We start from the raw sequence: 23664 nt of genomic DNA, 5'->3' as shown, positions 1-23664 counted from the left end.
TGATAAATTTATTAAGGTTAAATATGTGATGATAATTATATAAAATGATAAATTTATCGAATATATAAATGTCAACTTTTAATTTTATACAATAAATAAAAAGAACAAAAGAAAGAAAAAATATTCTAACTTTTGAGTAAAAGACTGAAGCACATCCATAAACACTCAAAAGTATTTTGATGGAGCTAGAATCTAAAAATGCTTAGTAAAAATTTTACCAAATACTCTCTAAATAAAATAAGAAACTGAATAAAAAAGTTTTTAAGAAATATTAGTTTTATAATAAAATACTCAAAGGAATAATAAGACATCCAACTTTAAATCTCAAATGGAATGAATATTTTAGAGGTTGTATATTATATTTTAAATTTATTAGAAAGACGAATTAGAAAAAAAATCTCAAATTCTTAGATTTAAAAAATATATATTATTTATTATTTGGATTTTATCGAATTTAATTGATAACTTTACAAATTAGTTGTGATTTAATAATTTTTAAGAAAAAAAATAACCATTTTATTGAACCAGTAGCAGGCTTATAGTCAAAACCCTCCGCCTCCAACTCCTCTCTAGGGTTTACTATCTGGCGGAAAGCATTCCTTGTTTTTACCTGCAATGTCTTCTTCCTCTTCTTTCTCTACCTTCGCCTCCATTTCCAAGCGCCTGTTCTCGCTCTCTCCGGTACTTCCACTCCGCCAGCAGCTCCTCCACGTCGCCGCTTCTTGCCGCTCCTATTGCACTCCGCTATCTTCTGGAAACTGCTCTGACGCAGACCCCGAAGAGTCCTTTCCTCAACCCGACGATGCCGCCGCTTCGAACGAGATCCCCCAGCGGCGCGCCCCTTTCCAGCGCCCCCTCGAGAACGGCCTCGATCAAGGCGTCTACAAGGTACTGTTTTGCAGCGAGTCATTTCATAAATCTAAAATTTAAATATGGAGGCTTGTTTTCCTCGCAGGCGATTCTCGTCGGGAAGGTCGGGCAGAAGCCGGTGCAGAAGTATCTCAGGAGTGGACACGCTGTGGTGCTCTTTTCGCTGGGGACGGGAGGAATCCGGAATAATCGCCGCCCCCTTGACAACGAGGAGCCGAGAGACTATGCCAATCGATGCTCCGTTCAGTGGCACAGGGTCAGCGTGTACCCCGATCGGCTTGGCAACCTAGCTCTCACTCACGTTAAGCCAGGGTTAGTTGAAGTTAATATTATCTGATAGTTTTCTGATTCTGTTGGAGTTGTTAGGCATTGTGAAGGAGTTCAAAAGCAAGAAAATTGATCCATATACAAACTTTGCCACTGCAAATTTTGGTTTCACCATGTTGATAATCTTTAGATGTGGCATGCTTGAATGTGATAATATGTTATGTTTGTTTTTTACTGCAATAACTTTGACCTGAACATAATTAGTTGTGAATGTTCTTTACAAAAATTCCCTCCGTCAAAGAAGCACATGATAGAAATTTGAGAATAGTCGCTTTGTTCTTGTTTCACAAGTTTATCCTGGTCAGTAGACACATACATGATTTGTGTGTGGTTCTGATTTGTGCTTTTTCTTAACTTCAAGTATAAGGGCTAGTTCTACCTCAGTAACTCATCTGTTTTAGTAGAACAACTTGAATATTGGGCTTGCAAAAGATGTAACGCAAGCTTTCAATGCGTAAAAACACGGTGAAGATGTAAGACAAGGTTTTACTACCTAACATCATGATTTGCCAATTGATTTCTGCACTAACCTTTAACATATATGACTGTCTAACCTCCTCAAAATCATATAGAAAAAGCACTGTTGTTAGTCCATCCAAGTCAAGCCATATGTATTAACTGCAAGGACCATTTCATCATTATCTGAAGCCATTCTAGTATAATATTTCTGCTATTTAGGATCAAAATTATGGCGTATGCTGCATTTATGTTAATGAACTATAGACACAGACACACTTACAGATCACATCATTTTTTTTTATGTGCATGTCACATTGATTTGTTTTCATCGTATATCTTGCCAGTGTTTTCAAGGTAAAATTACTATTCGCAGTGGTGATTATCTTTTCTCTTTTATTGCAGATCAATCTTGTATGTGGAGGGAAATCTTGAGACTAAAATTTTCACTGATCAAGTTACTGGTTTAGTTAGACGAATAAGAGAAATTGCTATTCGACGAGACGGTATCACTCTTTCCTTTTCTGTTGCTTTAGTTTTCAAGAATTGAGAAATTGCTGTCCATTTTTAACCTGTAAGTATAAACTTGCACCACCAATTATATGCTTATTATTCTGAAAGAAAAGGTCAGTAGCCTATTAAAACTACAATTTAGAAATAATTTTAGCTTCTCAATCTGCAAACACCTCATAGAGTTCTATGACATCAAATATCCAATTGAAAATTTGGGTGGATTTAACTGCCCTAGATTAAACGAGGAAGAGCTTATGGATTTAGAGTCTTCCTTAATTCATTCTCTATGCAAAATAACAATTTTTTTTTCTCAAAAGTTAGGTCATAATATCCATACAGCTTTAACTGATAAATAACTCAAACTGTTGATTGATCTTTACTTTACATAGATACCAAGTGCCTGAAACCTTTTGTCGTTTTACTTTACATTGATCTTTAATCGTAGAATGACACTGTTATCATTTTTCCTAACGGTTTCAGGTCGTCTTCTGTTCCTCGACAATGGCAACACAGCTGCTGAACCAGAAGTGCCAAAAAATGTGGGTTATTACTGAGAAGCATGATCTGGATTCACCCACTCCAAATGCAATAAAGCATAGAACACCTTAAAAGAGACTCGTATCTTTGCCTTGTTGTTCCAAAAATTTCAACTGGACCAAACACTTTGGGGATTCTGACCTTGGGACATTGTATTTACTCTTCCAGCAGTGGTTGGGAAATGTCTGTTTCAACTTGGCTGACGATCTTTGTTCCAGCTATTTGAAGGGTGGCTGTTGGTCGATTTGATTTACGCCAAATTGTTCTTGTTTGATGTGACTTATGAACAATTTTAGTTGACGTTTCAATCACTTTGATTTTATGAGTTTTAAAGTTACGAGGCTTGCAATACTTTGAGGCAGACCTGATCATCATCTTCATAACGCAGCGTTTATAACTTTAATATATATATATATATTTTTTATCAAATTTGTTAAAATTACTAAATTTAGTTAAAACCGCTACAACTTTTACTAATATTACTCTAAATGTGAAGTAATTTGATTAAAATTAAAATCGCTTTAACTTTTTATTAAAATTATTTTAAAATATTATAGCAATTACGATCATCGTGTATAATACTGTTGCAATAAATATATTTTCGGCAGTAAATATGTTTTCGGAATAAAAAATACAATAAGGGATCTTGTTAGATGAAAATGGATATAAAATAATAAATAAAAAATAAGCATGAAAACTTTATATCAAATTGGGCGTTTGGTCTAGTGGTATGATTCTCGCTTTGGGTGCGAGAGGTCGCGAGTTCGATTCTCGCAACGCCCCGTTAAACGTTTTTTTGGAAAAAAATCTTAGCATCTTGCAATAGGAAATGGAACAAGAAACATAACTGCACCTTTTAGCAAAACCGAATTATTTGGGCTATTTTGGGTAAACTCAGACAGCGATTTGACTGATTGGATAAAGCTTCGCGATTACGATTTCCCGCAACCAAATAAAAAGGCATAATTGGGACAAGTCGGGAGAAAAATGACAAGGCAACGGCGGTGACAGTCACTGCGACGCCAGTGCGACAACAGCAAACGCGTCTGCATCAAGCAAGCCGCCGAAAGAGGAGAAAAGGAGGAGACGGCGATCGAGAGAGAGAGAGAGAGAGAGAGAGAGTGGCCGAGGAGAGGGGCACATGGCGACGTTGCATAGTTGGCGGAAGGCCGTCGGCGCGCTCAAAGACTCCACCACCGTCGGCCTCGCGAACCTCAACAGCGATTTCAAGGTAGCAGTCCAAATGACTCTTCTTTTTCCACATCTTTCTTGTCTACTGGTGTGATCCCTGAATGCCGCCCCGTCTTTTCTTTCTCTCGGTCGAAGGATTTGGATGTGGCCATTGTCAAGGCTACCAATCACGTTGAGTGCCCGCCCAAGGAGCGCCATCTGAGGAGTCAGTTCTTTACCTTTTCCATCCGATTTTTTTTTTCTTCTGGTTTTCCTATCATCAATTTCTTGTTTTCTGGACTGCAATGAGTTGCAGAGATCTTGGAGGCCACTTCGATCACCCGCCCTCGCCCGGATGTAACCTATTGCATCCACGCCCTTGCACGGAGGCTCGCCAAGACGCGCAATTGGACGGTACCCATCTTTCCCTTCTTCTGTTTCCTTGGATTGTTTCGCCCCTTCTTTTTCTTCATCCCCTTAAAGAGAATGAACCTTGTAGATGATTGAGCCTGGATTTTGGTGTTATGTTCGTTGGATTGGAAGTAAATTCGATTTTTGTTTAACGGATGCATAGGGGGATCTGGTACAGTGTGTTACGAACTTCGAAGAAAGAACTTTTCTTGCTCTTTTGGAACCATAAGATTTTGAGGGATTATAATTTTATTTCTATACCAACTTTTGGAAGAAAAGATGGGAATTAAAATTCTGTTATCCTGAAAATTTGAGAGATTTAATGATCTGTTCAAAATGGGTTGGATATATCTTTTGAGTAGAGGCTTTTGAGGAATTCTTTTCTATTGTGGAATTGGTTCCAAACAAGTTATTAAGGCCTTTATAGATACTTGTTTGAAAAGGAAATGAAGAAAGGGAGACAGGGGGGGACATTAAATCCTCCAATCCGGCATTATAAATCCGCACATGATACTAGGGCACGGAAGTGAAGTTGAATATCATTGAAGTACCTGTGTCATCTCATGCAATTTTGATAGGATAATAAATTGCAGCAGGCATATCATGTGTAGCTGTAGTCAGATGGTGGTAGAAAGCTGAAACTAGATTTAACGAAAACATCTGCTCTAGTTTGTCTGATGTGTCCATCAGTAGCTTTTTATGGAGTTGAAGTTTGAGATCTGCTCTTGAGGAATAATTACATTGATGCACGATTCAAGTAATATAAGATCCCCTAATCTTTTGCTTGACTGATTGACTTTTTCCAGTTAAGTTGAATTTCAAGGACTTCCATGGTTGCACCACCACATTTCATCTATTGCAGAACATTCATGTGGTCAATGTTAGCAGATACAACTAGTTATGATCTTAAAGCAAAGAATAATAATATTCTGGAACTTTCGTGCAGTCGATGTTAGCAGTTAAAACTAGATTCCCAGATTACCCTAGAATTATAATTATAAAATCATTATGAATTGGGGTGGTTTTTAATGCTTTGTCTTGAATTTTATATTGTATGAATTCAGATAGATTTCTGTACCTAACAAAGATGCTTGAGAGGCTACCCAGGCATCTTTATAGAAATAGTACAGGTGACATACCACATTAATTTGCTAGATTCAAACTACGTGCTAAGTGTTTCACCTAGTCTCATTTTAAAGTGTCATCTCTACTATTTTCTATTATTATTATTCACTACTTGCCCGAATAAATGGTGCCATGCAGGTGGCATTAAAGACGCTTATAGTAATCCATAGGGCTCTCAGGGACGATGACCCAACATTCCGAGAAGAGCTGTTTAATTTCCCACAAAGGGTCCGAATTCTTCAATTATCAAATTTCAAGGATGATTCAAGTCCTATTGGTATTTTCTTATACCTTCATAAATGAGAACAAATAGAGAACCTATGTTTCAGTGCTGGATCTTGCAACTAGTTTTCTTATATTATTGGGAAAAAATTTATTTATTTGAACAATTGGCAGCTTGGGATTGCTCTGCATGGGTGCGTGCTTATGCTCTGTTTTTGGAGGAAAGACTTGAATGTTTCAAGGTCTTGAAGTATGATGTTGAAGCTGAGCGTTTGGTACGACCTGATCCAAGTTCTGAAAAGGTCTAGACAATTATCTGAACAAGCAAACATGTGATTATATGCAGGGAAATTTCACTTCAAATTCTGAATTGTTCTACTCATCTAACATATTTTCTGACAGGGGCATAGTAAAACCAGAGAGCTGGAAAATGAAGATTTATTGGAGCAGTTGCCTGCTTTACAACAGTTATTATATCGCCTTGTTGGATGTCGTGTAATCATCACTGGAGCCATTAGAGAAATATAACTAATATTTATGTTGTGCACAAATATGCCAATAAGATTCATGAGATTTAATTTTTTTCTACTTCCATTTAATGGATATTCACACTAGCTTTTGGTTTGTTGTGCAGTCAGAAGGGGCAGCTGTTAGCAACTATGTTGTTCAATATGCGCTTGCTTTGGTGAGCCACTTGCTTCTGTGAAATCTTATTACTATTTTTCTCGCTCACCAAGTTATACATTTTTATGAACATACTACATGTATTGATTTTTTCTTGGAAGGGCTATCATAGAGTTCTGTGTCTAGTCAAATTCAACCAAGTTCTTTGATGGTTTATAGTGTTTTGCAACTGCAAGAAAAATCTGCTGTCATACTGTTGAGGTCAGAAAACTGTTTTTACTTGGAGATGCGTCTTTGGACTAGATTGAGTTTCTTCTTGAATAACTCATCGTTTTGGTTATCTAGAATGAAAGATTTATCTATAATTGCTCTTAGTGCAGGAAACTGCTTTCATTTTCCTACACGTGCTGTTATTTTCCAACCATTTATTTATTCTTCTTTTCTATTTCTGTGTAATCGAGAGTGAATTTTCCCCTTTCAATTTTTTTCTCTCTTCATATGGTAACAGGTACTGAAAGAGAGCTTCAAAATCTATTGTGCTATAAATGATGGCATCATCAACCTTGTTGACAAGGTATTGTCGTGAACTTCTCTTCTTGGTGGGGTTTGCACATGCAACTTCTTGAAAAAGGACAATCAAGCCTTTATTTTGACTTAGATATCTAGTTTTATCTCTATTGCAGTTCTTTGAGATGCCAAGACATGAAGCAATTAAAGCCCTTGAAATCTACACAAGGGCTGGTCAACAGGTCTATGATATTTGCAATTATCAAATCCTCTGCCACTTAAATAACTTAGTTTCTACTTGTGACTGCATTGCTGTCGGTTGTTTCTTAGTAATCATGTTCAAGATGACTTGAAGCAACATAAATCAAGGAAACTTACATTCTCTCTATTTTTGGCTTCTAATGTAGGCCTTTTCTTTTCAGGCTGCAAGTCTTTCAGAATTTTATGAAGTTTGTCGTGGACTGGAACTCGCTAGAAATTTCCAGTTTCCGAACTTGAGGGAGGTAGTTGGTTTCAAGTGTTGTTCTAGCATTTTTTACGTTAATAATATGGATTAATTGAATCTTTATCTAATATATTAGCCTCCACAATCATTTCTTGCAACTATGGAAGAATATATTAGAGAGGCTCCACGTGTGGTTTCGGTCCCGAGAGAAGCATTGGTAAATAACTATCTTCACTAATACTTTTTTTCCACTTTAACTTGGGTTGTTACTTTTTGTCTTGCGTGCTTTAATCGATATATTCAAGTACAGTTTGTTGTTTCCAAATTTTGCTCTTTGCAAATGCTTCGTATGCAGTGGAATTTTATTCAATATTTGTATTTTGTTCCTATTGAAAAAAATGTGTTTTTCCCTTTTATCGTGTGCAATTTTGATGTGTAAATTGCTATGATTACTGGACTTTACCTTCAGCTGCAAAATAGGAAATGGATGTTTTAAGTGGTAGGCCTGTTTATTTAATAAAGTAACTGTTAATCTTTCTTGCAATAGGACTTCCCAGAGAGACTCCTCCTAACGTACAAAGTAGAAGCAGTTCCTGTCACAGTTGAGGAAGAACAGCCATCTCTCGAAACCAATTCAGCAACACCCATCACTGAAGATGCATCACCTGCTGCATCCCCCAAGGCACAGAGTTTGTCGACCGTAGATCTTCTTGTAAGTTTTTACTGCAAGGATTTTTTTTTTTTTGGATTTGCTATTCATACCTGATTGCAAACATTCTCTTGGTGTCAGGGACTAAATGAAGAAAATCCAAATGTATCTGCACTAGAAGAAAGTAATGCATTAGCCGTGGCAATCGTCCCAGCCAGTATGCATATGAACTTCCTTGAACTCATAATTTTCTATTGCTAGATTCAATGCTGAAGGGATGGTGAAGAACCCCCTAAATGCCTGCAGGTATTGCAATCGAATCTGTCAGTATTCAGGATAAAGGATTTGATCCAACAGGATGGGAACTTGCCCTGGTGAATACTCCAAGTGACAATAGTGCTGCTGTCACAGAAAGCAAATTGGTTAGTCTTTCGGACATAACCCCACTCATTATATATATAAAAAAAGATGATCCTGTATATCATCACAAACTTCTATGAACTCTTGCTCGTTCTTTATCTTTTTGGCAATGACTTGCAGGGTGGTGGCTTTGATGAGCTCACACTGGACAGCCTATACGACGAAGCAGTGTACAGGCAGCAACCGGCGGAGCTCTATGCAGCACCACCCCCAAATCCATTCATGGTGGCTGATCCATTTGCAATGTCAAACCAATCTCCAGCCATCCAAATGGCTGCCATGGGCCAGCAGCAGCAGCAGCCGATGCCCATGTACATGCAACCCAATCCCTTCGAGCAGCCTCTCTATCAGCAGCAGGAGGAGGCTGGCTTGGGGATTGCACCAAATCCCTTCGGGGATGATGGTTTCGGAGCCCTCCCAGGAAACACTCACCAACAGAGCAATCCTTTTGGGGACCCCCAGCTGATATAAGCCCAGCCACCAAATCCCTTCGGGGGTGTTGTGAACAAACAAACTGCATGGGTGAGAAAAGAAATTCCATCTTAGTTCCGTCTGTTGTCTTTCTCACCGTGACACGCTACTTTAATTATTCGACCGTTAGAAAAGGCCAAGCGGCGATAAATGGGACTCCACTCTCCCACCACGTGCCCGTTGACGTTGCGATCCAATCCACCTCCGCTGCGAAAGCTACAGCGAATAAGGACGCGACTTGGAAGCCTTTGCCGACACTTCGCCCCCGCGTGTGATATCAAAAATGTCTTCTTCCACGTGTGATATCAAAAATGTCTTCGAAGACGGCCGATTGATTGATTTCGTCTCCACTGATGCCGACGTCGAAAACAAATCTTATTTATGGGGTGATATTTTAACAGGAATTAATTATTCTATGACTACAGAGTCTACACTTTGTGAATGAAAACGGCTAAAATTGATGGTTCGTGGCTGGAAGCGTCCACATGTACTGACGCCGTTAAATATCCGTTTCCCTTTGCGCTGTCTCTCTCTGCGCTCTACCAACTCGTCGACTTCCGGCGGAACTCGTCGATTTCTGCTTTACTGATTTCATACTCTCTTTTTCGTCGAGCCCTGCTCCACTGGACGCTGTTCTTTTATCGGATTTAAATCTCTGGCGCGCCGTCGTCGTCTGAGGAACGAATTAGTGTCGGAGGAAAAACACATCGCGGCAGGATTGGAAGGTGGTAGACACTGTGTTCTGCGAGTCCGATCCGCGGATCCTTGCGTACGCCGTCTCGTTTTATCGCTCTCTGTATTTTTCTTGGCAGTCTCGACAGTGGGAAAAATGAAAAGAAAAGAAATCCACCATTTTTTTTTTAATGTTTTGAATATGCGTTTTTCTTTGATAGCGTTGGAGTTTCTCTTTTTTATTTGTTGCTTTGTTGATGATATAATGGTATGTTTTATAGTCAGTTTCTGGAAATTCTCCGGCTATGCAGAACGTCTTAAGGATTTGTTTGTTGTTACAGACATGAGAAAGTAGTTCGTTGAATATTTGAAGGACTGTAGGAGTAGGACCAACAGTTGAGACTGTGACAAGATGACTTTCGTTTAGGTGTTTGGTTAAAATGGTCTAGGTACTTGCCAGGCTGTGGTAATTGGTTTAGGTTTTGAAAAACTAACTAAGTTCCCCTCCTTTGATTTGGTTTTTGTCTGAGTGAGTGAATAAGCAAGGTTGCTATGAGGCTTGTGTCATATTGGGAAGACTGATGTTTGGTAAGTATTTGTCACCATTCATATCTATAGGAATCTTCACCTAATTTGAATTTAGCAGTGAATTTCGTCAACCATGGCCCTTTCCTATCCGTGCAACTACATTCCTGTCTGCATCCCGTTTATGGTTCGAAGATTTTATTAAAATGTTTATTCTGTTTGAATTGATTCAGAAATTAAAAGGTTTAATCTGTTTAAACTGATTCAGAAGTTTTGACCTGAATCATTTTTCATTATAAAACACAGTTCACGTCAATTGTAGTAGGTATTGTGGGATTCAGGGATGTGTGAATTACGAGACACTTAGCACTTTTGGTAGTCTCATCCACAGAATGTTACTTTAAGTTGATTTATTTATTTTTATTTAATGCAAAAAGAGACTGTTTAGATTTCAACAGAACATAAGTAGTTAAACTAAAAATCATATGTTGATACTGACACGACAAAAACCTATTGTTTATTATTCAAAGGGGGTATTTTTTGTTGCCGAATAAGTATATTGTAAGATTTGTTTCTATAGTGAATAAAGTGCATTCTAATTTACCTTCAAATGACATACATTCACAGGGAACAAGTCTTGTTGGAGGTAGTTATGGCCACAATTGCTGACATAGGGTTTGCAGCAGGCATTAACTTCCTCACTGCCTTGGCATTCCTCGTGGCATTTGCTGTTCTAAGGATCCAGCCAGTAAATGACAGAGTTTATTTTTCAAAATGGTATCTTAAAGGTACAAGAAGCAGTCCACCTCATGGCGGAGCATTTGTGCAAAAGTTTGTCAATTTGAATTGGAGGTCATACTTGCGATTTTTGGAATGGGTGCCGGATGCTCTCAAGATGCCTGAACCAGAGCTTATAGACCATGCAGGACTTGACTCTGTGGTCTTCTTGCGAATATACTTGATTGGGTATTCTACCTAAGTTTTGGATTTTATTTCATTTGTTATTGCTGGTTATCATTTATATTACACTAATACAGAAATATCAGGAGCAGTTAGGTGTGATACGTTGAGAATAAATATGTAATCTAATACGACATAGATCATACAATTGCACAAATTGAATCAATTAGAGTTACTCTAAAGGTATTTGACTCTATTTGAAGCTATAAAAGACTATCTATTTGTTCAACTATTGTATCTAAGTACAACTTTTCACTGAAACATTGTTTGTTTTTATTGAGTAAAGAGGACTTATGTTCACTATTGCATAGAAAATTCTACAATCTTCTTTTGCCTTCTTTTCTCCTTCTGCTAGGAGAAGTCAAAAGAATTTATTTTTTGCACAATTCTTTGGCCTAGGTTTTGAGTTCACCCAAATGGCTGTCTTGTCTAAATCACGCCTCATGGACCATATTCCTACTGGGTTCACCATTGTCTTGAACCCTAGAAGACAGTTTGTTCATGCAACATAAGATTGTCAAAGGGAATCACATTTTCAGGCATGTTGTTTCATTAATTAAATTGTTGTAGATAAGATTAGAACATTTTGTTCACATGAGAATCTACCAGACAATTGAGATTTTCACAATAAGCTGAGGAAAGCACATTGTTGGCATAGCTCCTTTGTATTTTCAGATTTTCAGTACTTCGGATGCTTTGTGATGTACTAGTTTTCCCACAATTGTTTACAAATTACAGTATTTGTTTGTTCATTTTGTCGCCAATCCCTTTGAGTGCTCATCTGGTTTTCCTTTTCTCCATTGCAGACTTAAAATCTTTATTCCCATTGCAATCCTGGCATTTGGTGTTCTTGTCCCTGTAAACTGGACTAGTAATGGACTAAAAGATTCAAAGAGTTTAGAATACAGTGACGTTGACAAACTATCAGTATCCAATATCTCTACTGGGTCACAGAGGTGAGCTATTATGATTTTATCAATAGATCAGTTAAATTTACTGATCATGTATGTCCTGCATTTGTACTGTTTAAAAGAATCCAAAGGGAAATAATAAGTTAATTCAATAGAAATAGAAAAAGGAAATTTTGTGCAGGCACACACACTTCATCGAGACAATATGCATCGACACAATGAATATTCATGCATCGACACAATGACACCGGAGAAATTATGTAAAATTTGATAATTTATTGGAATAATATATTTTGACTATGCCACTAGAACATGGATGGAAATATGATCATAATACAAATTATGTTTTGAATCTCATGTTGTGCCTCCAACAGGTCAAACTCTACACTTCTAGTAAATTATCAAAACCTGATACTATCATGTGTAACCTATTTTGATCATGTCTACGAGTATTGTTCTGTGCCTTCACTTGACGTGACACACATTAAGATGAATTCATCTAAAGTTTGTTCAATCGATTATCTAATTGCTACAGTCTTACTTTTAGAAGGAAACAAGTTAAAAAAAGATTGTAGCAGTAAAATTTATTTGAATTCATTTCAATATACACTGAATAAAAAATGAGTAAAAGATATTTTTATTCAACAATCTAATTTATACAAAGTTATTAAAGGTAGAAAATCAAAGTGAAACAATATAGTAAAATCTAGCTAAGTTCATTTTGATATGTTGTATCATATGATGAAGCACAATAAGTATCATATAATACAATAATATTGTAATTTAAGTGACTATCCAATTGTTGTATTGTTATTTTTATAAGTACATAAAATGAATGGATATTAAAGGAGAAAATCATCTAAAACAAAGATTGTAGTAAGAAAATTGATATCAATTCCCTCGACGTGCATTTAAAATAAAAAAAAGAGTAAAAGACATTTTTAATTCGACAATCTAACTTATGCAACCTTATTAAAAATAGAAAATCAAAGTGAAGAAGATTAATTGTGTAAAATCTATCTAAGTTCATTTCAACATACTTTATCACATGTTGAAGCAACAGAATTTTAATATAATTGACTGTCTGAATATTTTAGTGTTATTTTCAGAAGTAAATAAAGTGAATGGATACTTATGTAGAAATAATCTAAATTTCATCTTCATATGCTTTGATGCTTGTCAAAGTGTGTCAAGTGTCAACACAACACGATGTTGTACTAGCTTAGTTATGGCATGAAACTCAGGCATGGAGCAATATTTTAAACCTTATAATAATTAGAACATTAATAAATAGATAATTATTTGAATGTATGAAATGCAATCAAATTTCCATCCACCTAGTGGGATAAGACTTAATTGTTGTTGGTTTTGTTGTATGAAATGCAGTCAAATTCAGGCCAATTGACAACCCATTATGTTATAATCACAAGTTGGAGACACTAAAAAATATTACATGTACCCTTGGGAAACTCACTCTAGCCTTGATGCCAAGCTAGATAAGCTTTTGTTGCAACATCAACTTCCAACAAAAGTGCTATCTTGAAGCTGGTAGAACTACATCACGAGTGCTGCCAACTATTTGTACTTGTTTATAATTAGTCAAATTTTCTTCCTTCTTGTTATCATGAAGACATACCTTTATTTCTTATCTCCTGAATACTTTACAATGCATTTTTTTCTTGTAGAAACTGCCTGTATGTTGTTTGCCTCACCTTTGAGTTGACAAAGCTGACTTTGTCTTCAACATGCTCATTTTTGTTACAGGTTTTGGACCCATTTGGTCATGGCATATGCCTTTACCTTTTGGACATGTTATGTTTTGAACAAGGAGTATGACAGTATTGCATCAATGAGGTTACATTTTCTTGCATCAACGAAACGCCGTCCCGATCAGTTCACTGTAAGCACATCCAAGATTTCTTAAAATTGCTTTATATGCAATTGTCTTGAGTATTGAGATTGTAGAGAATGTTCTCCCTTTATGTCTGTTTTTGGCATTAGCTAGTCTTAATGAACTATATCACTTGCCATCTTTCAAGTACATTGGCATATAGTCAAGGTTTAAAATTTTGACTCATGTCGAGGTTTCATTCCTGGACCGGAACGATACGGTTTCGGTACCGTATCGTGCCGTACCGATATCCTTTCGATATTTTTTAAATATAAAATATATTAATTAAAAAATAAAATATTTAATATAAATATTTAAAAAATAAATAATATAAAAAATAATCTTTAAAAAAAGAAAAGACTTGAAAATAGATAAATAAATAAATAAATAAAAAATGTTATTATAATTTTTAAATTAAAATAAATGAAATATAAAATTAATTAGATAATTTTATTAGGATTTAATAAAGCATCTTTATATTATCTCCATCATAGCTAGGAGTTGATTAAAATAATTAACCTAAGTTTAATTAAAAAAATCTGAAATCCAACACCACTCGCGAGCTCGTGCGACTTCGGCGCTGCCGCGGGGTTGTGCGACCCCTCAACCATGGCCGCAGGGATCGTGTGACTCCTCCAGCGCGACCGCGGTGGTCATGCGACCCCTCTACAGCGGCTATATGCGACTCCTCTGCTGCTGTTGCGGGGTCGAGCGACTCCTTTGCTGCAGCCATGGGGTTGCGTAACATGTCGCAGCTGTCGTGAGTTTTGGTGCTGGGGTCGTGCTGGTGCCAGTCGCCGGGCAGAACGAGATGTTTCGCCGTTTTAACCGTCTCGGCACGACACTTTAAACCATGCATATAGTTCTGTTATTTCTCCTTTGTTCAAGCATGCACTTATTGAAAGCTGATAATAAAATATAAATGAATAAACTGATCTCTTTCTTGCCTCTTAAGCTTTGGGAATAAGTGATCTAGTGTTTGATTGTTGTCACTGTATAGTGTTTTACAGCTGTGTTGAGTCAGTCCACTTATTGGGTTTGACTAGGCCAATATCCATAATTATATAGTTTGTGTTATTCATGTTTAAAAGTGGGCTCTGCTTTTCTGAAGTTGGTTCAATCTCTAGTAATATTTGAAGTTTGTTTTTTTATTGTGTTTTGAAAACCTGACTAGAGGGTCGAGACATTAACTTCCTGGGTCATGATTTTCCTGGATGAATGGGCCACAATTCCATTTCATAAGGATGCTTTCTAATGCTGCAACAGGCCAGTTCAGTCAGTCTTTAAGACATTGTTTTATCAGATAAAGATGACTAAGATCATTCTAGTGATACATGTTGGTTTATCATACATTTTATCACAAGATATTTGAGGGTATCTCGAGTGCATTAATATATTATGTTAGGTTGGCTATGTGTTGTGACAGTACATGTATCATCACTTGTGCTACTACCTAACTTTGTCATTCATGAACATTAGATAGTGTGCCACATTAGATAATGTGCCTCATGTCATGAGTATATATATATATATGGATATTAATGTTTGTTGAGACCAAAAGCAAAAAAATTTTATTAGTGAAAGTTCCACAGTTCCTTTTTTTTCTCTCTCTTATTTGGAAACTGACTTTAGAATTAAACATTTCAGGTCCTCGTTCGGAATGTGCCACCTGATCCAGATGAGTCAGTTGATGAGCTTGTTGAACATTTTTTCCTTGTCAATCATCCTGATCAATATTTAACCCACCAGGTATTCCTAATAATCCTTTCATGAATATGGATGAGCACTATCATCATTATGTAGTACACAGCTTCATATAGCAAATCATGCTTGTAAAACCATTGAAGTGTTTCTTATTCAATCTAATCATATCACAATATGCATCAGTATATGTCTTAGAATATTTGGTTTGAGTTAATAAACAGTTTGGGGTTTTGCCATTGCATGTCTATGGCCAGCTAGACACTGTTATATGAGTCTTTGATCCATAATTAAGAACTAAGTAGTGAACCTATGGTTTTGCCAATTTGAGTTGGGTGCTTTAATCATCTCCATTGCTGCTCAAAAGTTTGTTCTAAGTGATTATAGCTTTGATCATTTGATGTGTTTGTTTTAATGATCTTTTTGGTTGCATTTCCTTTAAACTGTTAAATCCTTGTTGAGAAGGTAGATCTAGATTTTCTCGTTATGTATCAAGCTATATGTTGTATAATGATGATAGTATCAATTCAAAGTTGCATATGCCAAATTTGTTTTAAAAATAGTCATTACAATTCAAAAGTGCAATTTTGTTGAATTATACATTTGATGTTGCATCTCAGTTATCTGGAACAAAAGTGACCTGATAATATGTTTGTTTTTATTAAATTAAAAAGTTTAGTTTCTTTTGAAAATAATTGAAATAAGGTAGAGAAGTAGTTTCTTAGACACCTTCTTTGGTGATGTCAGCATTTATTATTCTTCTGCTAAAAATTTGCTCATCTTTTCATCCTTATTTTCCTTTTTTAGAGATTTTGTTCTCTTACATCTTAGTTTCGTTTGCCCTTAGTTTTCTCCTTATTGTTATTTTGTAACAATATATCAGTTAACTCCTAAATTAGTTGCAAAGGTGAAATCCTTTCTAGATGTCACCACAAAGTTAAAAAAAATGGACCTGCAAATAATCACTGAGGGGAATACATGCTTGTACGGTGAATTTGGGTGCCCAATTTCTACTCTGCTAAATCGTTGCTAATTAATGGCTCGTGTTTGAGTGTATCTGAGTAAGATGTGCTGTGGTCTAGTGAACCAACACAAACAGAACAGAATACCATATTTTTGTGTCTAAATATTTCAACCTACGGTCCCTCAATCAAGACACTAATTAGGATTCATCTTGTTTCAAAAAGTATAACATTCCACTTCCACTTAAATTTAGCACTATGGAGATATTCACTTTGGTTCATTAGAAATCAACAGAAGTGCATTATATTATACTTGATGCAAATATGGTAAAGGAAGATGAGTGCATCTACCATAAGGATTGGTGAGAGAATTGCTTGAAACTATTTTTCCCTCGAAAGGTTTTTGAATTTTTCTTACTGTTTTGTATGTATAGGTTGTGTATAACGCAAACACACTGGCTAAGCTGGTTAAAGAGAAGGAAAAAATGGTGAATTGGCAAGATTTCTATCAATTGAGATATGAACGTAATCCATCAACAAGACCTACTCGCAAGGTTATTTGGAGGATAATTTCACTCCTTTCTTTCAAATAAATTCCAATTTTCATTTTTTAGCTGTATGTGTCAGACATCTATCCAGAATTTGTTGGATCATTGATGCTTGTATTTGCTCTAATTTTAACAGACTGGTTTTCTGGGACTGTGTGGTGACAAGGTGGATGCGATTGAATACTACACATCTAAGATTGATAAGCTTTCTGAGGAAGTAAGTGATACTAATTGGATCCTTTATCGGATGGTTATTGTGCATTATAGTACTTTTGCTTAATAATGACATCGTACCATGAACCAATTTTTTTTTTTTTTTGTCTAGTCTTTGGATAATAGTCATAAAAAATTAAAGTGTAAGCTTAGTTGCTATATTCTAAAGTTTGACATATTGATTATTCCATACTTCCATTGAATGTAAATTTATATCCAAGTTCATACTTTATCTTGAAGTCAAGGTGCTTCATGCACATAGACCCTTATCAACAAATGGCAATGGTCCTTGTTGTGCTTATATTGAGGGGTGCAACCTTGCCTTGTTTAGAACTTAGTCCCCATAAGTAGACAAGTTAGACTGCCATAAGCACACTAAAAATGCTATTGGCAACATCTTTCAGTTGTTGGCTCTGAAGGACTAGGGTTAGGAAAAAGATGGAGGAAGAAAGATGAGAACTCATTTTGTCAATTTTGAATGACATTCTCTTTATCAACCATTTTAGAAACTCCACAAACCACAAGTGGTGGGTGGAAACTATTAAGCGGGTGGATAATGAGATGTGGTTTGTAGATGTTGCCCAGATCAGTCACATGGTATCATGCAAAGGCCAGTTTAAGGAGATCACAGAACATTGTCTTTGAAGTTTCAAGTCATCTTATTTCCCTGCCTACTATTTGCACAAGTGACCAGAATCTCCTGACAATAATCAGACACATGAAGCATTAGAGCATTGATGCTTCCCTCACAACCTGATGTTGGCACTCAGCAGACTGGTGGTTACATAGGCCAATTTGATACTCTGAATTGGGCTTCAAAATACGAGAGCATCTAAAGTCTAGAGTTGAAAAATCAAACTGTCAAACAGAGACTTAGGCAAGGGAGTAGGGTACGTGACCCTTAACCCATTTCATGGTGCCCTTCTCTAGGCCCTTAACCCATGTTTGATGCATTGGCAATCTGCGGGCTTCCCTGACAAATCATGCATCCAAATCAGCTAGCTTGTCTCTTGTAAGTGCCTAATGTCCATCTGGTGCATCTGGTTGGATAGAGATTAGAGACCCACATTGTTTTTCACAACAGTCTGTGGTAACTTTTGTTGCTCGTTTCTAACTTTGCAGTCTACATCCTCTCACTCGAGATTCAATTTTGTAGATATATGTTGGTGGATCTTTCATTGCAGGTTAACATATGTCCTACTGTAGTTTTTTTTCCTGTTTTTAAGATTTTGCTCTTTAAACACTCCCAAGGGGAAATTGAATAAAATATTAATTTGTAATTGTATGGACCAATATGGATGAGATTGATAGTGTACCAAGAACCAGCAAATGTTACATGCTGGTGGATTCTATTCTATCATCTAAAAATATATTATATTTTTTTTATTGAATTAAGTTTTCCTATTAAATTCAATAGAATATTTGTTGTTTCATATTTAACTAACTATTCCAATTTGCTGTAAAATATATTTCCAGGAAGCTGCTGAACGTGAGAAGATAGTAAAGAATCCCAAGTTTGTCATGCCAGTTGCATTTGTTTCCTTCCGAACACGGTGGGGAGCAGCTGTTTGTGCACAGACACAACAAACTAGAAACCCAACATTGTGGTTGACTGAATGGGCTCCAGAACCACGTGATGTTTACTGGCATAACCTAGCCATTCCTTTTGTTCACGTTGCAATCAGACGATTGATAGTGACTGTTGCTGTCTTCTTTCTAACATTCTTCTTTATGATCCCAATAACATTCGTTCAGACCCTTGCAAACATTGAGGGAATTGAGAAGGCAGCTCCATTTTTGAAGCCATTAATTGAAGTGTGCGTATATTTCACTGTTTTGCTTTCATGCTATTTGATAAGTATGGTTACCATTTAACTATATTTCACTAGATTGTATCTGTTTATTATACTCCATACTCCATATCACTTATGATAGAACCTGAGCCATGTAATTTCATGAGAAAAAAAATATAATAGGAGATCTCCTAGAATTGGTGGTGGTCATCATTTTGTTGAACCATTTGAAACTTAAGTTTGAGGCGTGGGCATCATAATTTCCAAACCATAAACTTCTAGATCTGTTCATGAAACTTCTTTTCCTACAATGTATTATTAACAGAAGTTTAACTCACAAGTACAAGTTCCTTTCTTATGATTTCTAATATATATTTGTGATTGCTTAAACTGGAAAGAAATTTTAAATTTTAGAACTCAAGTTGCTGAAATCAATCAGAGATTTCTATACATGATTTCTAATCTATATTTGTGATTGCGTAAACTGGAAAGAATTTTAAATTTTAGAACTTCAGTTGCTGAAATCAATCAGAGCTTTCTCCATCAGTAGACTAAACATTAACACTATTGCAGGACATTGTATCAGCAATGTTTACTTTCACTTATATGATTAAATTTCAGACTATTTGGAGGCATAGTTGAGAGTTTTATGGATTACTCCAGATATACTAGCCAGAAATTTGTATTATTTCAGTTTGTAGGTTTGACATAAATTCCTATGAATTTAAAGGCATTTCCATTGATGATATTGATTTGTTTCCTTTGAAATTATCCTGGTTGTTTGTTAGAACTCTAAACATTGTAGTCTGGTCAACAATATTGTCGTGAATGAAACTGTTTTTTTGATGGAATACTTTCCCATATGAAGATTACAACATAAATGGAATAAGGTATTAGCTTTGGGAGTAAATTCCTGTGGAATTATGCCTTTTTGCCTTTACTTCCGACTTACATCCATTTGCATATTACACAGGCCTGTCATTAAATCATTTATCCAAGGTTTTCTCCCAGGAATTGCTCTGAAGATATTTCTTATATTTCTGCCAACAATATTGATGATCATGTCCAAGTTTGAAGGACTTGTATCCCTGTCCTCCCTTCAGCGGCAATCTGCATCTAAATATTACCTCTTTCTGCTAGTGAATGTATTCTTAGGGAGTATTATTCTTGGAACAGCTTTTCAGCAGCTAAATAGTTTTATTCATCAGTCAGCAACTGAGTATGTTCTGCACTTTCCTTCTATTTAAAAACCAACTTAATGATGCTTTTGTAGAGCTATACTTTTAGTTTGCATTTATCTTTTCATATTGACAGAAGCAGTACTTTAAACTTGAATTTGCGTTCCATTGGCTCATTATTGAGCCTATACATCTATATCAGCAAGTTATCACTGAAATTTCAATTTATATAATGATTTTCTACACATTTCAGTTAAAAAAAAAAAGGGCAGCCCGGTGCACGAAGCTCCCGCTATGCGGGGTCCCGGGGAAGGATCCATTGTACACAGCCTTACCCTGCTTTTTTGCAAGAGGCTATTTCCAGGATTCGAATATGTGACCTTTTGGTCACATGACAACAACTTTACCATTGCGCCAAGGCTCCCCTTCAATTCTGTTTCTACACATTTCAGTTGATGAATAAAATACATAAATCTTCTTTTCCTGATAAGGATGTATTGATATCTCTCTCATATGAAGTACAATCCAATTCTGTCAAACTGAAGCTTCTTCAGAGTGCCCTGGAGTTTTTTGAACATGTTCAGAAGTCCCAAAAAGTGCAATATACTATGGTTCCCAAAAACTCTGATAAATGATGATCTTAACTCATATATTTGAATAATTTCTCAAATACTTTAGGACATGTGGTTTTGGAAAATAACGGATGGTTGAAACAAAGAGAGTTTTGTATCCCCTCTTGGTTAAAAGGAAAATATTAGATCTGTCATATTTGATATATAGGCTGTCATATTTAATAGATGGGTGTTGGCCAATTAGGAAGCACCATGTACAAGTGTACATAATATAGTTAACATGGCTGTATCACTAAAATGATATAAGTGAAAAAACTAATATTCATTATAAATTAGGTGAAAAGGAAACTATTGTTAATACTATAAAATATGGTTTAATTAATTTCACTATTATATAACTATATAGTTTTTATAGAGTTTAGTGTAGGGATTAGACTCAATGGAGGGTTTTCAAATTGAACCTTGGCCTGCTGAAACGGTAATAGTGATTTTCCTTTGTTAAGAATTGCAAGTATTAAGTATCACAGAATTAAGGCGTGTTACAATCAATCTTGAATGCAATATACATGATGCTTGACTTTTGGAAATCTAAACTCTTTTTTTTTCTTCAAATATAAGTTGAAGCATGCTTTGCTATGCAGAATCCCGAAGACTATAGGTGTATCCATACCACAGAAAGCAACTTTCTTCATCACTTTTATCATGGTTGATGGTTGGGCTGGAGTTGCTGGGGAGATTCTTAGATTGAAGCCTTTAATAATCTTCCACTTGAAGAATTTCTTTCTAGTAAAGACTGAAAAGGACAGAGAAGAGGCAATGGATCCAGGAAGCATCGAGTTTTCTACATCTGAGCCTCAGATACAGCTGTATTTCTTGCTTGGTCTTGTGTACTCTGCTATCACACCCTTTTTACTTCCATTCATACTAGTATTTTTTGCTCTGGCATATGTTGTCTTTCGCCATCAGGTGAGCAATTGTGAAATTCACATCATTCCATACACTTATAGTTTGCAATGGTATCAAATATTATGGTTGACTTGAATATTTTATGTCAGTTAACTAGACATTTACCTTAGTTTCTTTACATCATAAATAATTATAATAAGTTTGGAGCCATGAACTTGAGATAATAGGTCTTTCCTTTAGCAATGAACAATCAGTATCCATCTTCAGCACGATATACTTGGTAGCGGCTGACGATTATGTTGCTTCATTTCCTTTAGGAGATAAGGATGCATAAGCAAAAAGAGATGATATAATGGGTACGGAGTAGTAACAGCAGAATAAAGTATTTAGACAAAGATCTCAATGGCCTTCCTAGGATGTCATTTTCACATAGATATATAGCCCAAATATCAATATCAAGTCCTGCTAATCATGCTTTTTTGGGGTTAGCTACATGCATTGTATCCTTCATTGAACTTTATGCAATTCTGTATCACTAGGATTAAACTTTTAAATCATTAATTATTATATGAACTATATAGTTTTTGTCTCTCTGCCCCTCAGACTCACACCTTACTTTAAAAACTTGTCAAACTATAAATTCTAATGATCATCATACTATCTTATCTTAAACATGTTCTTAGAAAATCTATTCTGATGTATATTATTCTTGTGATCTAGATTATTAATGTGTACAACCAAGAATATGAGAGTGCAGCAGCATTTTGGCCAGATGTTCATGGCCGCATTATCTTTGCACTGGTCACATCTCAGATTCTTCTACTTGGACTCCTAAGTACAAAGAAAGCTGCTGAATCAACACCTTTCCTCATTGCGCTTCCTATATTGACTATATGGTTTCATAGATTTTGCAAGAATCGTTATGAACCCGCTTTTGTTAAATATCCACTTCAGGTATCTCTTTACTGCAGTTTTTTTTATTTGTATCACTTCAATTAATATTTACTGTAAATATCTTCATAATACATAGACAATTCTTTTTTCAAAACTGGTATTCAAATTTTCTTCATGATTATAAATTTAAAAATGAAACTGAAAGGCTCCTTTTTTATTGTATGTCTTGAATGTTTCTATTCTGGTTAGTATGAAGCATGAAAGAAACAGTAGTGTTCACAATATGGCAAGGAGCCCAATCTTTAGGTTTGTTCTAACAAGAAAATTGTGTTTATTCGTTTCTTTTTCTTTCAGGAAGCGATGATGAAAGATACATTAGAACATGCTCGGGAGCCGAATTTAAACTTGAAAGCATACTTATCAAATACATACCTACATCCAGTGTTCAAAGAAGATGAGGAGAGTGATGAAATCTTTGCATCTGACGAAGAGAAAGATTATGATAACGTCCTGGTACCAACTAAGCGCCAGTCTCGTCGAAACACCCCGATCCCCAGCAAACATGGCCGATCATCGCCACCTTCCGATATCGATATCATCCCATTACATTTGTAGGTTCCTGTTCTATCTTTTCTAGTGAAAAAAATACGTGGAATTTGCAAAGTTGATGAATCTGGGCATGATCTTTGCATCGGTTTATTACAAGTGCTACGACTGGTTTGAAAGATTGAGCCAATACTTGATTTGTTAAAAGTTGGCTTACAATTCTTTCATCTGTGCTGACAAATCTGTATCAGTTCCACTTAGATTGATTTTATAGAGTTTGTTTGCACAGTTGAAATAAGGAAATATGTACATTTGAGCTTCGTTTTTTCTGTAGGATAAAGTTCATGTAAATTAATTAATTATTTACGTAATATAAGGATGGAGAAAATATTAAAAATTACCGTTTATACTAAAAGTTTCAATATATCAAAAATTTTGATACGGTATTTATTATATTATTTTAATTTTTTTGATATCGATATCGCACTACAAAAACCCATGTACTAGCGATGGAAATAGCAATGGATTATTTACCCAATCGCTAATAGTAACAGATAACTTATTCGCCATCGTTATTAGTGACAGAGTGTTTAATTCGTCATTAATTATACAATAAAATTTAAAAAATCAACCGATCATTGGTGA

General features: G+C 35.8%; 3 protein-coding genes and 1 non-coding gene across 5 annotated transcripts; all 4 read left to right on the top strand.

Moving 5' to 3' along the window:
* Window positions 1-539: 539 nt before the first annotated feature.
* Window positions 540-3040, top strand: LOC121970367 (single-stranded DNA-binding protein, mitochondrial-like). Its single transcript, XM_042521050.1, has 4 exons — window positions 540-888; window positions 956-1182; window positions 2059-2159; window positions 2647-3040. Exons 1-4 carry the CDS (start codon window positions 616-618, stop codon window positions 2718-2720), a joined length of 675 nt encoding a protein of 224 aa, XP_042376984.1. The 5' UTR covers window positions 540-615; the 3' UTR covers window positions 2721-3040.
* A 374-nt stretch (window positions 3041-3414) lies between these two features.
* Window positions 3415-3486, top strand: TRNAP-UGG. Its single transcript has one exon. It is a non-coding gene; the product is annotated as a tRNA-Pro (tRNA).
* Window positions 3487-3663: 177 nt separating this feature from the next.
* LOC121970366 (putative clathrin assembly protein At2g01600) lies at window positions 3664-8840 on the top strand. The gene is made up of 15 exons (XM_042521049.1): window positions 3664-3934; window positions 4030-4099; window positions 4190-4287; window positions 5548-5686; window positions 5806-5933; window positions 6034-6126; window positions 6266-6316; window positions 6764-6829; window positions 6939-7004; window positions 7185-7265; window positions 7344-7424; window positions 7755-7919; window positions 7998-8073; window positions 8163-8278; window positions 8397-8840. Exons 1-15 carry the CDS (start codon window positions 3845-3847, stop codon window positions 8745-8747), a joined length of 1671 nt encoding a protein of 556 aa, XP_042376983.1. The 5' UTR covers window positions 3664-3844; the 3' UTR covers window positions 8748-8840.
* A 377-nt stretch (window positions 8841-9217) lies between these two features.
* Window positions 9218-23339, top strand: LOC121970365 (calcium permeable stress-gated cation channel 1-like). 2 transcript variants are annotated; one of them, XM_042521048.1, is made up of 12 exons: window positions 9218-9472; window positions 10572-10910; window positions 11711-11860; window positions 13580-13715; window positions 15354-15455; window positions 16804-16923; window positions 17054-17134; window positions 18607-18947; window positions 19897-20142; window positions 21315-21639; window positions 22300-22533; window positions 22828-23339. In XM_042521048.1, exons 2-12 carry the CDS (start codon window positions 10597-10599, stop codon window positions 23086-23088), a joined length of 2310 nt encoding a protein of 769 aa, XP_042376982.1. In that variant the 5' UTR covers window positions 9218-9472; window positions 10572-10596; the 3' UTR covers window positions 23089-23339. The 2 variants fall into 2 exon arrangements, with proteins under 2 accessions (XP_042376982.1, XP_042376981.1); XM_042521047.1 differs by having other exon boundaries at window positions 9219-9516.
* Window positions 23340-23664: the final 325 nt, after the last annotated feature.

The sequence above is a fragment of the Zingiber officinale genome, chromosome 4A, assembly GCF_018446385.1.
Source record: "Zingiber officinale cultivar Zhangliang chromosome 4A, Zo_v1.1, whole genome shotgun sequence".
NCBI classification, from domain to species: Eukaryota; Viridiplantae; Streptophyta; class Magnoliopsida; order Zingiberales; family Zingiberaceae; genus Zingiber; species Zingiber officinale.
The sequence above is the reverse complement of the archived record's forward strand: the minus strand, read 5'-3'. Positions and strand labels throughout refer to the sequence as shown.

What these genes read in the sequence shown, in the direction of transcription:
- LOC121970366 (XM_042521049.1), top strand. Translation starts at nt 3,845, where the DNA reads ATGGCGACGTTGCATAGTTGGCGGAAGGCCGTCGGCGCGCTCAAAGAC. An exon ending in ATCGCCTTGTTGGATGTCGT is followed by an intron (nt 6,127 to 6,265) that starts GTAATCATCACT and finishes TTTGTTGTGCAG; the next exon opens with TCAGAAGGGGCAGCTGTTAG. An exon ending in CTGTCACAGAAAGCAAATTG is followed by an intron (nt 8,279 to 8,396) that starts GTTAGTCTTTCG and finishes AATGACTTGCAG; the next exon opens with GGTGGTGGCTTTGATGAGCT.
- LOC121970365 (XM_042521048.1), top strand. Translation starts at nt 10,597, where the DNA reads ATGGCCACAATTGCTGACATAGGGTTTGCAGCAGGCATTAACTTCCTC. An exon ending in ATTCATCAGTCAGCAACTGA is followed by an intron (nt 20,143 to 21,314) that starts GTATGTTCTGCA and finishes TTTGCTATGCAG; the next exon opens with AATCCCGAAGACTATAGGTG. An exon ending in TTGTTAAATATCCACTTCAG is followed by an intron (nt 22,534 to 22,827) that starts GTATCTCTTTAC and finishes TTTTTCTTTCAG; the next exon opens with GAAGCGATGATGAAAGATAC.
- LOC121970367 (XM_042521050.1), top strand. Translation starts at nt 616, where the DNA reads ATGTCTTCTTCCTCTTCTTTCTCTACCTTCGCCTCCATTTCCAAGCGC. An exon ending in CTCACTCACGTTAAGCCAGG is followed by an intron (nt 1,183 to 2,058) that starts GTTAGTTGAAGT and finishes CTTTTATTGCAG; the next exon opens with ATCAATCTTGTATGTGGAGG. An exon ending in AATTGCTATTCGACGAGACG is followed by an intron (nt 2,160 to 2,646) that starts GTATCACTCTTT and finishes TAACGGTTTCAG; the next exon opens with GTCGTCTTCTGTTCCTCGAC.